This window comes from Emys orbicularis, chromosome 16 (assembly GCF_028017835.1).
Source record: "Emys orbicularis isolate rEmyOrb1 chromosome 16, rEmyOrb1.hap1, whole genome shotgun sequence".
Taxonomy (NCBI): domain Eukaryota; kingdom Metazoa; phylum Chordata; order Testudines; family Emydidae; genus Emys; species Emys orbicularis.
In genome coordinates this window covers 19,547,511-19,565,011 of record NC_088698.1, presented here as the reverse complement: position 1 = coordinate 19,565,011, position 17,501 = coordinate 19,547,511, and the positions used below count along the sequence as shown (strand labels likewise).

General features: G+C 44.9%; 1 protein-coding gene across 1 annotated transcript in view; it reads right to left on the bottom strand.

Moving 5' to 3' along the window:
• Positions 1-14,669, bottom strand: part of GALNT9 (polypeptide N-acetylgalactosaminyltransferase 9) — a 219,979-nt gene extending 205,310 nt beyond the window's left edge. Inside the window, exon 1 of the mRNA XM_065417861.1 lies at positions 14,426-14,669. Within this exon, the coding sequence (XP_065273933.1) occupies positions 14,426-14,669 (244 nt within the window). The remainder of the gene's footprint in view (positions 1-14,425) is intronic.
• Positions 14,670-17,501: the final 2,832 nt, after the last annotated feature.

The window sequence follows — 17,501 nt, the reverse complement described above, 5'->3', positions numbered from 1 at the left end:
AACAGCGGGTAATAAGGTAATGGACTCTGCGCATTTTTCTCTCATCTTCGGTATTTATATAGATGCTACTACTGTAGTATCTGAGCAACTAACGATCATTTACTACATCTATCCTCCTAACACCTTCAGGAAATAAAGAAATGCTACCGTCCTCATTTTACATCTGGGGAACTGAAGAAGCACAGAGACACTATGTGACTTGTCTAAAGTGACATAGGAAGTTCGTGGCAGAGCTGAGAAATAAAAGATCCAAGCTAGCACCCTAACCACTGGACTAGCCTTCCTTTCTCATCTAACCTACTCATTGTTGAGTGTTTTGTAGGCTACGCAGGTGTGTGTTATGACTGCTGCTTGTTATATTAAACATCCTGCTCCATTCCCATCTGCTTGTTGTACCCACCTACACCTCATTACGTGCTAGGACTGTCAGCTCTTTGGGGAAGGAACTGTCTTATTACACGTTTGTATAGGGCCTACCTCCCTGATCAGGGCTTCTATGTGCTACTATACTAAAAACAATTTTATAGAAATATGTAAACCCAGTCTGTTGGCTGACATCAACACATCGGGCGTCAAAATCTTTTTACTCAACTGGCTTATGTTGGTAGTAAAGTAGCCGCTAATAGCATTGAATTTCTCTGGAGATGCAAAACTGCGTGACTATCAATAGCCCCATTCTACATTTGGCTAGTTGGCTAGGAATCTCCAACAAGAAACCTATAAATGACAACAAATTTTAATCCCAAGGAAAACTAACCTTTGGGTTATACAATTCTATTTCAATCAAGGAATATATTTAGTCTTATCACTGCTTTCAGTTTGGAATGCATGGGGGGAAAAAACACAGCCAATCTTTTCTACAACACAAAGCCGGTTGGAAAATGAGTTAATATAATAAAAAAACATTTTTATTTATTAAAGCATTTCCTAGAGGCATCCGGGAGCTGTAGAAAAATTAATTCAATTTATAAAAGGGCAACAAGGCCTCCTTGCCAAATAAAATACAAAAAACCAGCATAAAAGAATCCAGATAAAAACAACCAATTAACCCTTATCACCCTACCAAAAAATAGCCCACAAAAACTAAACAAAACACAAACTTTTTTATCCTTGCTGAGAATGCAGGGGGGGATTTCCGTCTTTCCGGGTGGATATCACTGAAGAAAATTAAGCTCCTCTGCAAAGAGCACCTATTTCCTGCATGAAAATAAAGACGGTCTGGTGGTTAGAGCACTAGCCTAGAACACAAGAGATCTGGATTCAAGTCCCTGATCCACCATAGACTTAGTGTGTAACCTTGGGCAAGTCACTTAGTTTCTCTGGGCCTCAGTTCCGATTTGTAAAATGGAGATAATAGCACTGCCCACCGCACCGCGGTGTTGTGAGCATAAATCCATTAAAGATTGTGAGGAGTTCAGATACTACAGTAATAAGGGAAATGTGTGTACGATATGTGGATAGAATTCTAGGGTTCTATATTAAGGGGACGATCATTCAAAAGTCATGGACCCTCAAATGAAATGATCCTGTTCCCCATCTTACTGAAACTAATGCATGGGAAGATCAGAAGGTACAACTCCTCCATATTGTTCATACAACAGTGTAGCTGGCCATATCCTGATCACCCTATTGCTGAAAATAGTTTCACTTGGCCAAATTCATCACTGGAAAGCATTGCAATGACACCAGGGATGAATTTGGGCCATTGACTTCAATAGCACATGAGAGAGGTGAGAATTTGGAACATTTCCCCGGGCACAAAAACAACCAGTAAACAAAATATCTGTTAAAGCTGATCTGAAAAAAGCCATCAAGGAATACTGTACAAACGATGATACCTCTATATTGTCCACGCAATTAGTGTTGATGACAACAATACTGAGGCAGGGAATTGGGGAAAGGGGGGGCAGAATGTGGTTTGCTTTCTAAAGTTCTCTTTTTCTTCGCACTTTACTTTTATTCACTCTGTCCAAACACAACGGCTAATTCATTACAGAGAAGTCGTTTAGAAACCCCCCCTCAGGGACACAAACTAATAACATAGTGTCAGTACCACAGAGACTGACTCCCCTCCCGGAACTATGGAGCTGGGAATATTTTGCAGGGCATGGCAATACCTGATATATATATGTCCTTACGGAGACTAATAGAGCATTTGATAAATCTCCATACATAATACTTGTGCTCACATTATATGAATATTTATGGGAGCCTATGCAAGAGAGAGAAGGAAGAGCTGAAAAATACCTGCTAGGATCTATTTTCATCCATGATCCACTTATCACATGTTAAAGCATAGTTGAAGCAGGTTACATACACTACTGCACCACTTGTAATCAACCAGTGATAAGGTGCCAATCTGCAGCAATCTGGGTTTTAATTACCCCCTTGTACGCTGTGGGCTAGATTGGTGCCCTTACAATAGTGAACGCATAGTCCCTTTGAAGCCAGCTGGATTATTTATATAAGCCCTCCACAATTCTGCTCTATAGCTTTTTCTTGTGCACAGAGACCCAGATTTTTCTCCCTTGGTGCTCCCTTTTTGTTACTCAGGTGGTAGAATCTGGCCCTAAGTGTCCAGCTGAGATTTCTCCCGGTGAAGGAAAGCTCAGCTGAGGTGAAGGGATATAGATGGCTCTGACACCAACTGCCCTCTTCCATATACACGTCCCGGCCTAGGGGGTGGGTTGAGTGGTGTTAGGGCTGTGCTGGGGGTAGGATGGAATGTACCTGCACTATACCAATTCACAAATGGTATAAGGTCCCATAAGAACCATAGCCAGTTCGCATAAGCCTCTAAGAGGCTGCTCTAACTTACGCAGATGGGGCTGAAGCAAATGCAGCAGGGAGGCATGACTGGCTCCCTGATACCCCAAGCATATCTCAAGTGCAGGAGAGAATCCAGGACAGTGACTTTTTGGCTATATAGGCGTGATTACTTGTGCTGATGATTTCTAACTGACAGAATAGAGAGACTAACAGTAGTTGGGACCCTTCTCCATGGAGAATGGCCAGCCACCAGGCCTCACAAGTTCAGCCCTAATGTCTGCCAGCAAGAGTGCCTCTCAGTTATTTCAGTCATCCTGATGAAGTAGATAGAAGCTGTCTCCCTCATCCACATCATCCAAGGCCAGAGCCGGTTTGCCGTACCGGGGCGGCCCGGCTTCCCCAGGGGGTAGGGCTGCGGGGCTCTGGGGGCTATTTAAAAAGTCCGGGGCTCCCGCTGCTTCTACCTCACCGGCCCTTTAAATAGCCGCAGGAGCACCACTGACGCTGCTACTCCAGGGCTCCGGCAGCTATTTACAGGGCCGGGGCGGTAGAAGCAGGGGAGCTGCGGGCCCTTTAAATAGCCCCCAGAGCCCAGGGGTAGCAGGAGGCTCCAGGGGCTATTTAAAGGGCCCGGGGCTCCAGCTGCCTCTGCCGCCCTGGTCCTTTAAATAGCCGCGGGAGCCCCGCTGCTTCCCCAGGGCTCCCACGGCTATTTACAGGGCCGGGGTGGTAGAAGCAGGGGAGCCCCGGGCCCTTTAAATAGCCCCCAGAGCCCCGGGCTGCTGCTGCTACCCTGGTGGGGGGGGCACTTACCTTACAGGGTGGGCTGGTGCTGGCTCTGACTCCCTCAGCCACGCCCCTTCCGCCAAAGGCCCCGCCCCTTCCGGGGGCCAGAACTGGCCCCAGCGTACCGGTAAGTCACGGGGACTTACTTTCATCCCTGTCCAAGGCACAATACCAGTTAGCAAGAATGGACAAGCAAGACACTTGGGTAGCTTAATCTGATGGCAGTCAGTGAGCAGGTGTACCTTTTCCTGAGGCAATTCATTAATTTCATCCTCTTACTTATGACAAATCTACAATGATCAGATCTGGTTCTGCAACCAGCCTAACGCAATATGCTTCTCAGCTAGAGGATGCACAAATTACAAAAAGAAAAACCAAACCAATCATTCAGAACTGAAAGGAGGCGGGGGAATCTAACGTAAGGAATAAAAGAACCACTGCAAAGGCTTTTCTGGATTCTGAGTCAACTAAATCAGCTGAAATACGGTACTAAGGCAATCACCAGGGGAAAAAAAGAGGACAAAACAATAAGCACATGTTCCCTAAGCACTTAAATTGTGTGCCAAATAGGGAAAGAAAGTTTTGCCCTCAAATACCACCCATCTTCCACTAAAGTCTGTGGGATTTGTACACACACATTTTCAGGCTGAATTTAGCCCTAAGTAAGGATCACAGACTTTGAAATACGTTGTTTTAGAACAGAATAAACCAAATGACATAGATCAATGTAAGAAAGTCCGTGTGTGATTTATAAATCAGTCTGTAATGGCAACATTATCCTTGATCTCCTCTGTTTCAGAGGACCATTAACCCTCTGTGCCAGTGCTCCAGAGTAAAAACCAAGGTAAGAGGAAGTTTTAAAAAATGATTTAGGATTATCCATGAGTTTGCTAGGTTCTTGAAAGATCCAACTACATGGGTTAATGGGGGTAATGAAATGAAATTGGAAAAAAAAAGTCTAGTTAAGCTGGTATAAAAATCATTTCCTAAAAATGAAGTCTGCCCGACTGGGGAACAGTCTCCCAAGAAAAGCAGTAGAAATCCCCACATTGCTTGATTTATATGAGAACCTGAACGTGCTGTAGCAGATACTTCTGCACAAGGGAGGGAATGGACAAGATGGACTAACAGGTTGACTAATTTTTATGAGGCCAGATGTTCAGCCCGTTTCACTCCCTTAGTGCTGTCTGAGTGGTGCACAGGGGATGTAGACTGATCAGTTGAGAAATTCTCGTGGTGAGAAAGCCAGTAGAGCCAGCTCCTGCACCAGTTTCCCCTCCCTTGGCACAGGGGCTGTATCAGGGGAGAGGTGGTGTAGATCTCCCTTAAAGCAATCACAGTGGGGCTCCCTAAGGTCCCTAGCCAGCTGTCTTATGTTAGAGCAGCCCCCTTCAGTCGGAGAAGCCAGGGCAGCTTGAGAACTAGGGAACCTACTCCCGGATGACACCTTCCTCACCCCTGAGCCAACTGACTCGTGGTTCAGGAGTGGGCTGTACATTACCAGTTTAAAGGATGCTGACCTGCTGGAATACAAGGTTGCATTGTAACAGATCACTGAATCTTCTCTGAAATCTGAGCATCAGAGATAGCACTAGGAATGGTCAAAAATGTACCACATGACTGCCACGAAAACCCAAACAGTCACATGACAGAAATGGCCTCACTTCTATTTACAATGAAATCACATTTCCACCTACAGCAGTATCACATACGCGCATGACCATTTCCATGGCACCTTGGCTGTGGACTGAGAAAAGATGACAAGTCATCAATACATGAGTAGGATTCTACTCCTGTTGAGCTACAGGCCTCCAGGAGCTGTGCATACTTGGACTGGGCTATCCACTAACAGCCATTACATTTAAGTTACTATCTGTAACCCAGGACAACCTTAATTTTCAGTGCTTTTGATGTAGCTTCATAAGCTATTTTTCCAAAGGATGTCATGCGGTAAATTGGTGTTTTCACCTGTCCCTTCCTATCTTATCACCGGCCATGGGTAGATCTGGTTATATGACCCTTCCCCACTTTGTCACATACCCCTGTGGGGACATACCACGGTGATTGTATGAGGTAATCCATTTCAAGGTTTTAAATTTATAAGACTTACCAAACACATAGGCAGGATTTCTTTGTGGCACCCACTGTGACAATCTGATTCACAGCACCTGGGAGCATATTGCCTGATGATTCTGTGATCTCTTGCAAAGTGAGATAAATGTTTTGGAAGTACAGTGAAGATCCTCGCCATCCCTACTGTCTGAACGAAGTTGCTAAGTTATGTTTTCTCCTCTTTAATTAACGTTAAGAGCTTAATCTAACAGTATAAAAGCTTTGAAAGAACCATTCAAACCAGTAGCAGTCCCATTCTCCAACGGATGGAAGCTGCACTCACATGCTCCTTATGAGCGGAACTGATAGCTTACTTAGGGGCCCATCCAGTATCCTCTGTAATCAATGAGAGGCTTTCCATTGACCTCAATGGTCTTTGGGTGAGACCTCACTGATTTTTACTACTATTCAGCTAGGCCCCAATTCAGGAAAGCCTTTAAACACATGCTTAACTTTAAGGCAATGGGACTTAAGCATGCACTTAAGTGGTTTGCTGAATGGGGGATGGACTTAAAAACATGTATTTTAAAGTAAGCATGTGCTTACATGCATTGCTAAATTCAGGGCCTGAAAAACAACAGACTTGAGTATGCCTGTAAAGATGTGCACGTTTAAGGGCTTTGATAAATTGGAGCCTTAAAGAACTAGTGTTATAGACCGATTTTTTAAAAGTATATTGTTACCATATTTCATTGACTTTGCTGAAATATCCTGAACCTCTTACGAGCGGGATACCTAGAAATGGGAAGGATCTTCATGTCTGATCTTCCACTCTCAGGAGCTAAAATGTCCTGTGTTTCAAAGGACCATTTCAGTCAATGGGGCTAAAACTCTCTTAGCGCAGTGCCTCTGCTCCCAACGGCTCCCGTACTTCCTGTGACTCAGAGCACCCTAAATTATTTTCTTTTTTTTTGGTCCAGTTTACTAGTATTAAAAGAAATGATGGAAGGGCCCAACAAGTGCAAATCCACAAACAAAAAAAGTATGCCACATACAGTAAGAGAGAATGTGCACTAGAGGGGTTAGAGAAGGGCATTAATAAAAGGGAGATTTGTTAAAAATGACTCATTTCTGTTCATTAGATTCATAAATCTTATTATTTCCTTGGAGAACAGCCATGTGCTCAGTGCCTGAAACTGCATTTTTTAAATGATACTCTTGATTTTTCACTTCCTTTATTTACTTAAAAAACAAACTAACAAAACAAGAAAGCAACAACAATCCAATGGTTTAAATCACAGCCATGTTTTATGGTCAGTATAAACCCTTAAATCTGCCAGTCAGTTGACACAGATGAAAAAACCAAATTGTATTAGCTCTCCACTAGAAAAATGACGGTACTTTATGTATGTTCTATCCAAACTCTAACCAGATTCACAAAGAAATTGAACAGAACATGGAACATCTTTTCAAATGCAGTAAAATAACATCAGTCAAATAACTATTTTTTCTTTGGCACCATTGTAAATGTTAATTTTAATATTACACAGTACAAATGATTCCATTTCTATATGTTAGACAGAAAAGTCATAAACAAATGAGTCAGCCATAAAACAGTTAAATGATTTATGTCAGAGTATGTTTGCTTACCGGCTACAAAGCAAAAAAGAACACATATATATTATATAGAAAACCACTATTAGTATATCAGATGCCCAATGCAGTAAGATACTTTAAATACTTTAATCAAACCAAGATGATCCCAGTTTTTTTCATAATTTTTATGAGTATAAATGACATAGGCCGCCATGCTATTATAACAACTGGAGACTTTAATAAAAGTCTAGACCCAGTTCTTGATAAATCTTCTCCATCTCTATATAAAAACACAAATACTCATCGGTACTTCATACATACATGGCTGATTTAGGCCTACAAAATGTGTGGAAATTCTACAGCCAGAAACTATAGTCGTCGCCCTCCCCTCCCCCCCGCAGCTCATTCAACATATTCTTAGTTGAATTTCTTAGTATCACAAGACTATTTCTTAGTGCCACAAGACATGATCAATTTTGTCACTGACTGTTGCATTGGTATTATTGTTATATCTGACCATGCTCCTAAACAGATGTCTTTTAAGCCCCCAGGGTATGTACCCTCAACTAAAATGTGGAGATTAAATACCTCTCTGCTGTTTGATACATCATTTGTTAACTCCATCCAGCCAGAGTTAGAATTTTTTTTAAAATGCCCCCCACCACTTCATCAGCTCCCACACTTTGGGAAGTCTTTAAAGGCTTCATCAGAACCCATATCATTTCTTACAGCACCTTTAAAAAGAAATGGAGGGAACACAGAATTGATACCCTTGCAAAGGAAATTAAGGCCTTGGACGTACACTATGCTTCTGCCCCGTCCCCAGAGAAACTCAGAACCCTTATCAATCTAAGATATGAAATCAACAAACTTCTGTCCAAATAGGCTGAGTTTGTTTTATTCTGTTTGAAGCAAAACTACTGGGAATCTGGCAAGAGAACTGGCAAGCTGTTGGCACACAGACTTAAGCAAAAGGCTAACAGACCTGAGACTACAGCTTTTTCACATAGGCTAATGATAATGGGTCTCATTAATGCTGACTACAGTTGGTAACTCCCTTGGGGCTACATTAGCTCATATGTTTTGGGAGTGCCCCTGTATCAAGAATTTCTGGTATGAGGTGGGTCAAAGGACCAATTTGATATTGAAGTTGGAGCCTTCCCTCTCCCCATCTAAGTTTCATTCTTGCATATATTCCTGATACCTGGAGATTACTTGGTAACAAGGCGGCATGGTTCCAACATGCAGCTTTGGTCGCTAAAACAATTAATCCTGCAAAAATGGAAAGTAATCCCCACCAACGATTGATGTGTGGCTCAGTGATACAACTGACCTTGAAGCTAACGAATGACTGGCATTCCGCAGAAAGGGAATGCCCAAAAAATTCAAAGCAATTTGGGCTGCCTTTTTAGAGGTCTAGGATTAACGTAGACCCTGTAGATAGATATGTCGCTTCCCTTCCCCTCCCCTCCCTTTACTCGGGGGGGAGGGATAGCTCAGTGGTTTGAGCATTGGCCTGCTAAACCCAGGGTTGTGAGTTCAATCCTTGAGGGGGCCACTTAGGGATCTGGGGCAAAAATCAGTACTTGGTCCTGCTAGTGAAGGCAGGGGGCTGGACTCAATGACCTTTCAAGGTCCCTTCCAGTTCTAGGAGATGGGATATCTCCATTAATTATTATTATTATTATTATTATTACCCCTCTTGATTCACTTGGTGTATTATGATCAATCTGGTATTTTGGTATATTTGTTGTATTTGGAAAAGATAATAAATTTAAAAAAAAGGAACGTGTTGAATTTTTATGGAGCCAACCCCTAAATCCACTCTTCATGTTTTTCCCCCTCAAATTTTGAGGGGGTGAAATCCTGGCCCAGTTGAAATCATTGGGAGTTTTATCATTGACTTCAATGGAGCCAGAATTTCACCCTGGGACTTTAAGGGTCCAATTCCCCATTGTGTTGTCATTTAAAACCATGCAAAGTGGGTGCAAATGCTACCGTTCTGATTGGGTTGTGTTTTGCATGCAGCTTTGTGCAGGTAAATGACTACGCAAGGGCCAAAGCAGTGGAGATTTGAGCCCTAAAACTCTTGAAAAACCATGATGCATTGTGTGGTCTTGACTCTCCTCTCATCAACCTAATCAAGAGTGACTCAGTTGAAGTCAGTGGAGTTATACTGTGGTAAAACTGACATGAGATCAGAACGAAGTCCTGGAGCCTCTATAATTATTTTGCCACATGGAAGGCCAGATCTGGAGCAATGCTGATTTCTACCAGCTTGAGGAACTGGCTTGAAATATGTAAATATTTATCCTATGCCATTTGGCTAACGGATAAACTCAGCACAGCCTTTTTAATAAATCAACTTTGATACTTTCTCCTCCTGCCTCCGCATCACCCAATTCTGCAGTCCTGAAAAGCTCCCAGTGGCACTGCAGGAAGGAGCCCTAAATATTATGAGACAAATGCATGGCTGAGAGCAGTCCCCCAAACTGAGTAGCTGCTTCTTGAGAATAATTAAGTGCTAATGTTATCAGACGTGTGTTAGCATCACGGGATAATCAAATTAAATAGTTACAATGGAAGACTCTCTCTCTCTCTCTCTGGTCTCCGAAAGGAGCAGTTTCATTAATGCAAAGCTAGACGTCACACTTAATCCTCCCTCTTGTACACATGGCTTTGCCTCTACTTTCTGCAAAGGAATTACCCTTCATCTGAAAGACTCTAGCTGTAAAAGCTTCTTTTTGACAAATCTGATGTGGGCATTTAAAATGATTCATTCGCATCCCGTTTCCAACCCTTATAACCCATATGGAAATTTGAAAAGGCTCATTTTCAACCAGTTCCTAGCCTGCAAAGGATAAACTGTCCTTTTAAAAATACTGCTGTACCTCTTAAGTATGCAGATTGCCCAACTGAATTTTAAATGCAATCACTTTGCTTCCAGTACACTCTAAAATCAGGAGTCAGAGCCTGCATGAATCAGTCGTCTGTGTCCAGGACTTGCTATTTACATAATTTTAAGTCTGCGTGCTGCAATTATGTGAAATGTCCACTTCTTCCCTCCGTGCAATACATATGCAATTTAAGATCCATTTATCACACTGAAAATTGCCGTTGTATTTAATCTTCCCAAAGAGAACAAAATCAAATTATTATGTGTAAAGAATGATAATCTGCTGAATTAAAGAGAATATTCAAAAGTTATCCCTCCATGTCTGCAACCTAATAGGGCAAAGAGGTCTAATAAGGAAACCATGGCTAGGAAGGCATGATGTGAGCATACATAATGAGAAGATGAAAACTCTCTTAATCTTTTCAGATTGAATGAAATCTAATTACATGCTGTATTGACTGTTGTGTATTTCTGGAAAGAGACAGTGAAAAGGGAAAAAGGCTATTACAGTAAAATTGCAGTCTGACCCTTCAATTGCTTTTGGCACGAAAGGTTATGCACTAGTTGGGGATATTAAACATTTTTCACTCTCTATGGTAAATTATTAGCAACAGAGTCAGATGCAGAACTAATTAGGGGAAATCTAGTCAATTAAATCTTGCTGCAAGATAAAAAACCAGAATGATCAGAAATTAGCATTATTCTATTTCATAAATTGCTGTCTGTTATTCCTGCCATAATATCAATGTTGACTTTTAGATAAGTAATATTCACTGAAAAGAAACATTTGAATAAATTTAGGATAATACATAGATTGATGAACTGGAGCTAAAATAGTTCAGTGTTCATTACAGATGATATTTTGAAAGCCATGAACTTAACAGATTTATATAAACCCTATGAAGTAAATTCTATAGTCACGTGATTCCCCCTTGCTGCCTTACTTCTGCAGCAAGCAGCAGCTGGGTATGCTGGAAGCTTTCAGGAATACGTATTTTCTAAGACTATGGGAATTCAGAGGATCAGTATATTGAAAACAATTGTATGTTTGCACATTTATACAGGGATGCCTGGCAATATTTATTCATACAATTCTAAAAATTCTTCCTGTTTCACGAGATATAATTCTTAGGATTATACTTACTTGCAGTGGCTTTCACATATGAACTTTAGTATAGGCATCTTTGTGGGTGTTGCATGGATGAAGGGATATTGGTACATTTTATTCAGAATTGAAAGTTAATATGGTTGTTGCCTATGGACTTCAGCTGAACAGTTTTGAGCTGGCACATGATACACATGTAACTCTTCCCCCCCCCCCCCCCGCCGCCCATTTTTTTTTTTCTTTCTAGAGAAGGTGAGTTCTAAGAAGTATGATAACATTTTCTTGGCTGAATGGAAACAAATAGGGGAGACAGGTTTTTTGACCAGCACGTTTCAAACTATGAAGTTGGTCTCCCTGTGGAAGGTCCTTTCTCTATGACTGGCGCTTCAGGCAGGTCCATGGAAAATATAAATGAGGTCTTCCTTGTTTAGGACTAAGCATAATCAGAGCCCAGTATGGAATACTGGGGTATTCCTTACCAAATACTAAGTCTTCAGTAGATGGTACTTCATTTGCTGAGACCAACGTGGAAATGACTCAACAATAAGGAGAAAAATGAATGAGCTGGCCAGACCCCAGTCCCCATCCTGAGCTGCCATTACTCAGAACTCCCACTGAGGGCTCTGAGATTTAACGTGTACAAGGAATGCAGGATCAGAGCCATTCTGGTTACAGTCTGCATTCCCAGTGGATCACTGGTCCCAATAAAAGAGAACATTAGAGAAGGCCTGGGAAGTCTCTCTCACACCTTAGAGGACAAGTATTATGACAAAGTTTGGGAAACCCAGATGTAGAGCAATAGTGTAGTGTGTACCAGGATGAAACTGCACAGCTCTGGAGCAATTTGAACCTGAATCTAATATCATGGGCTTTCCCTAAGACAGTACATAACTCTTTCATAAACAGACTTACTTGCAATTACAGTATCAGAGCAAAGGGCTTCCTGCTAAATCATAGAATATCTGGGTTGGAAGGGACCTCAGGAGGTCATCTAGTCCAACCCCCTGCTCAAAGCAGGACCAATCCCCAACTAAATCATCCCAGCCAGATTTTTTTCCCCCCCGCAGATCCCTAACTGGCCCCCTCAAGGATTGAACTCACAACCCTGGGTTTAGCAGGCCAATGCTCAAACCACTGAGCTATCCCTCCCCCTGTTAAAAGAGAAAACACATGAGCCTAACCCAAACATAGATGGCCTGATTCTGAATGCACTTATACCAAGGCAACTGGACTGATTTCAGTGGAGCTTGGCCTGAGTATTCACTTATGTAACTTAGCAAAGGCCCAGAGCCTTTTTGTTGCCTAAATGGCACATAATACAAATGGATCCCCCAGACCCAGCAAATTGCCAACAAAAACAATCGAAATTACAAAGAACTTCCTGTTTAATGCAAGCCCACAGCAACCACATGCCGTGGTGCCTGCCTGGCTCTTTATGCCTGGCACACTGAGAGCTCCCATTGACTTCCAGAGAAGTTATCAAGCAGGACTGATCTCACTGGTATTAAGATTCCACCTAGAATCACACCTTATGCATGCAGTTACCTAAAAATCAATGCGCTAAGGGCCAGATCCTATCCCCAGCTCATAGCTTAATTAACTGGGCTGTTGGGGATTTCGGCTTGGAAAGAAGGAATCTGCCCCACAACTTGTGGCTCAGCAGCAGAACCGCTCTACAGCCACTACAGCATCCCTGTGGCACCTGCACCCACACTTCACTGGGTGAAATATTCAGAGGAACAAGCTCTGCTCTTTCCCATCCTTCCTCAAAACAACTCTGAGCACTGGAGCCCAGAGCGCCTCACACAGCCCACTCTGCTGGGCACAGGGTGTGGACTGATCCACTGCAGTCCAGGCCCCCTATTGCCGGGGTGCAGCTGGGGGGCAGGATTTGTCCCTAAATTTGCTTATGCTTGACATCTCCTTTGAGCTGTTAGTAAAACACCCAACTGTAGACACAACTCTCTCATGCTCATTTGTGTGTATTTGCATGTGATACACACACACACACACACACACACTTGCATGTGTGAGGGAGGTGGGGGGGGAACAATCTGTGCTATGTTATTACTTGCCTGCGTACACTACTTATTACCATAATAGTCTAAACTGTTTAGATTTATACCGTCATTCAGAAAATAGCAAGGGGAGGAGGAGGAGGCAGCAATACACATTGACACTAACAGAGTTTTTCTGCATTTTGGGGCTGCAGCAGCCTTTGTTAAATCAATGTTATGATTAAGAAGATTCTTACAATCCAATTGCAAGCACATTTGCTATAATTTAAAAATATGTGTAAATTTTATCTGGCACTAAATTTAAGGCATATGTTACATTATATTGTAAATGTAACATTTATTCCTTCTCTCTCTTCTTGTCCAAAGCACTCATGTATTTAATTATATACTTAATCCCCCAGTATTTCACATTCAGCAGTTTATGAATCTTTGCAAATTTCAATGCACTTGTCATTCAAGAAGCAGTTTCTGTATGAAAGACTAGTGGTCCTGTAGTAACTTTGATCAATTAGCATGTTCTATCCATCATGGAACATGATCTCATTTGTATATCTAATGAGATTTTTCAAGGCTGGTGAATCAGAATTGAGTCCAGTAAAAAAAATGGTGCATGCTTTGTTATTTCCTCCCCCCCACCCCCCCAAGATCTTATCAGATTTAAGTGCCAGTGTCATTAAAGAACCACATGGTACTATCAACAACGGGACAAAAGATGCATACTCTAAGAATGTAACAGACGTGGTTTTGAAAGTAAATGTTGAAACCAAACATGGCAATGTGATTCCAGGTTATGCACGGATTGCTAATAAATCCGATATTTAAGTCTGCACACGTGTGTACACACACACACACACACAGTTCCCATCCACCCCTTAACTTTAAAAATATTTTTTTCAGACATGTGACCAACAAACTTTGGGGGCAAACTGCAAACCTGAAAACTGGAGATAATTCACAACTACTCCTGGACACACACCTCCCTTTCCCCCTCTGTTCACTTCCACCTCCCTGGCAGCTACCTTCACACCCAACAGGCGATACTGACCAGAAGCAGATGTGGGAGTCCTCCCCAGCGGGCACCCAGGGACCCCTCCCCACGTGCTTCCCTGATCTGCTGGAGGCGACCAGCTCTGCCCCGGGGAGCAGCGAGCTCCAGGCCGGGCTCTACGCCTGCCGCCCGCCCCCCGCCCGGGAGCCGCTCACCATTGAGCTGGTTGTACACCACTTCCTCCAGGTGGTCCAGGCGCTGCAGGATGGACTCCCGCTCGCTCAGGCCGCCCAGCCCCTTGGCGTGGCGGCTGCGGAGCCGGCGGTCGGCGCTCCGGACGATCTGCACCAGCTCCGGGGAGCGCTCCTGCAGCCGGCAGTACACGGAGAAGAGGATGATCCCCACGAAGACCAAGATGTTCACCGTCAACAAAGTTTTGATTTTCCGTGCCACCGCCATGGGAGCCGCCGGGCGCGGGGAGCCTCAAGGCATGGCAGCCGGAGCGGCCCGGGCAGCGGCGGCATGGACGGCGGGCTGGCCCCAGTGCCCCTCGGCCGGCGGAGCGGAGCGGAGCGGAGCTGTCCTTCAGCACCACGCGGGCGGGCGCTCCCCGGGCACGCGGCTCCCCCCTGCGGCCAGCGCGGAGCTGGGGGGGCGGGATCCGGCCCCCGGGCTCCTCAGCGGAGCCGCTGCCCCCCGCCCCGCCCCTCCGCCAGCCCCCGGGCTCCGCGCAGGCAGCGGCGCGACAGGAGCAGCCGTCTCCGGCAGGCAGAGAGTGGTGCGGCGGGCTCGCCCCGCGCCCGCCGGCCGCCCCCAACGCACCGCGCCGGTGCGAAGTGACGCGCTCGGGAGCCGCCCGCCACAGGCCCAGCCGCTCCGCCCCTCGCTGCTCCTGGGCGGCGCTGGCCGGACCCGCTCTGCGCCTCGTCACCCGGCTCGCTCCCTGCGCCCCAGCCGGCGGGGAACCTGCTCCCCTTGGTGCCGGCGGCTCCCCCTCCAGCAGCAGGGCCTGGGAGCCTGTCTCTGCCGCTGGAGAGCCCTGTGCCTCATCCCAGGCTGCAAACAGCCCCCCGGCCAGCATGCCCGGCTCCACCTGCCACACCACTGGCTAGTAGCGTGACCAGATGTCCCGATTTTATAGGGACGGTCCCGATTTTGGGGTCTTTTTCTTATATAGGCTCCTATTACCCCCCACCCCCATCCCGATTTTTCCCACTTGCTGTCTGGTCACCCTACCTGCTGGCAGAGAGCGGTTCCTCAGGAGAAGAACGGGACTGAAGACAAGTAGAATCATAGAGCCCTAGGGGTAGGAAGGACCACAAGGGTCATCTAGGCTAAGCTCCTGCCAAGAGGCAGGATTCCTTGTGTCATAACCATCCAAGACCGGTGTGCCTGCTATTGCACCTGACGACTTCTAAGATAGTCAAGCACCAAAAGCACAAGAGGTTAGAGAAAGCTGCTTAGTTCGAGATGACTGGATTTCAAAAACACCAAGGGATTTTGTGATTTCTTGCATTTAAACCAACAATCCTAAAAATTCCATTCTTTTTATTTGCTACTAAGAATGTCCTGCCCCAGCCAAAAACCACCTAGGACCCAGCTCCCTGGAACATCCCACAAACACAAGGAGAAAGACAGACAGTCTTCTAAAGTACTCAGGGCTGAAACTGTTTTAAAGACATCACACCTTGAATTGCACCTGGAAATGAACTGAAGTCAGTGTGATATGCTCCCAGCAAGAGGTAGTGCTAAGCAGAAGACAGCTATATTCAGCACCAGCTGAGTTTCCTAATGATCTTCAGTCATAGCTAGGGTGACCAGATGTTCCGATTTTTTAGGGACAGTCCCGATATTTGGGGCTTTTTCTTATATAGGCACCTACTACCCCCCACCCCGTCCCGATTTTTCACACTTGCTATCTGGAGCTATCCCAAGTGGTGCGCATTGACTAGTGATCCAAGCTAAAGGAGAGAATAACTGGGAATAGGTCTGCGTTCAAAAGTTTCAGCCTTCTTGCCCAACACAGAGGGAGAAAAGTACTCTAGGCCAGTGCTGCTATTTGAACATCCAGCAGTTGCTAAAGATCCCACAAGATCTCTAAGCTGTAAGCCTCATTAACAAAAGATGGACAAACCCCTTCAGTTAGCAGCTTCTGACTGACTTAAGGACTGAAAACAACATCCTTCTGTGCCAATAACAGTGCAGTCTAGCAGCTAAGTAGTGCTCTGCCTCCAAGTCAGCAGAAACCTCACTGGCTCTATCCGTCTTTGAAGGCAGACCCGTAAGGTAGCATAATTGTGCAAGGTTGCTAGAATGCAGATCCACACCAAAACGCCAGTTCTGAACATCCATAAACTTTGAGCTGTTCGATAACTAGAACAGCCATAGATTCCCAGGGCCACTTTCTGTGCTGTGTATCCTAAGAGACACAGTAGAGAAGACGCTGCCCTAGGGGGAGGGGGGGGAGGTTGGCATTATCCCACGTTGCCCTGCTGCAGGGGTCACAACCCCAGTGTAAGTTAGAGCACCCTGGAGGCTGTTCTAATTTACTGCAGCACAGAATCTCCACAGCATTCCATGCTACACACCCTTCTACACCCAGCATGCCCCTTATGTTGGAGTTTGCACGGTGTGCAGGACCACTTACGATCAGCCCTAGGCTACTGCTGCGTTGGGGGAAGTCTCTCCTGGTCCTTTGTGGCACATTTAGGTTCCCTATACAGTGAAGCAGAGGGGCAGAATTGGCTTAATAGATTAAAGCTAGATTAAGAATTCCACCATGATTTCAACAGCTTCCACCCCACCATCAACCTCAGTCTGGACCAATCTACACGGGAGGTCCACTTCCTAGACACCACCGTACAAATAAGCGATGGCCACGTTAACACCACCCTATACCGAAAACCCACCGACCACTATGCCTACCTTCATGCCTCCAGCTTCCACCCCGGACACACCACACAATCCATCGTCTACAGCCAAGCACTGAGGTACAATCGCATCTGCTCCAACCCCTCAGACAGAGACCAACACCTACAAGATCTTCACCAAGCATTCTCAAAACTACAATACCCACACAAGGAAATAAAGAAACAAATCAACAGAGCCAGACGTGTACCCAGAAGCCTCCTGCTACAAGACAGGCCCAAAAAAGAAACAAACAGAACTCCACTGGCCATCACCTACAGTCCTCAGCTTAAACCTCTCCAACGCATCATCAGTGATCTACAACCCATCCTGGACAATGATCCCTCACTTTCACAGACCTTGGGAGGCAGGCCAGTCCTCGCC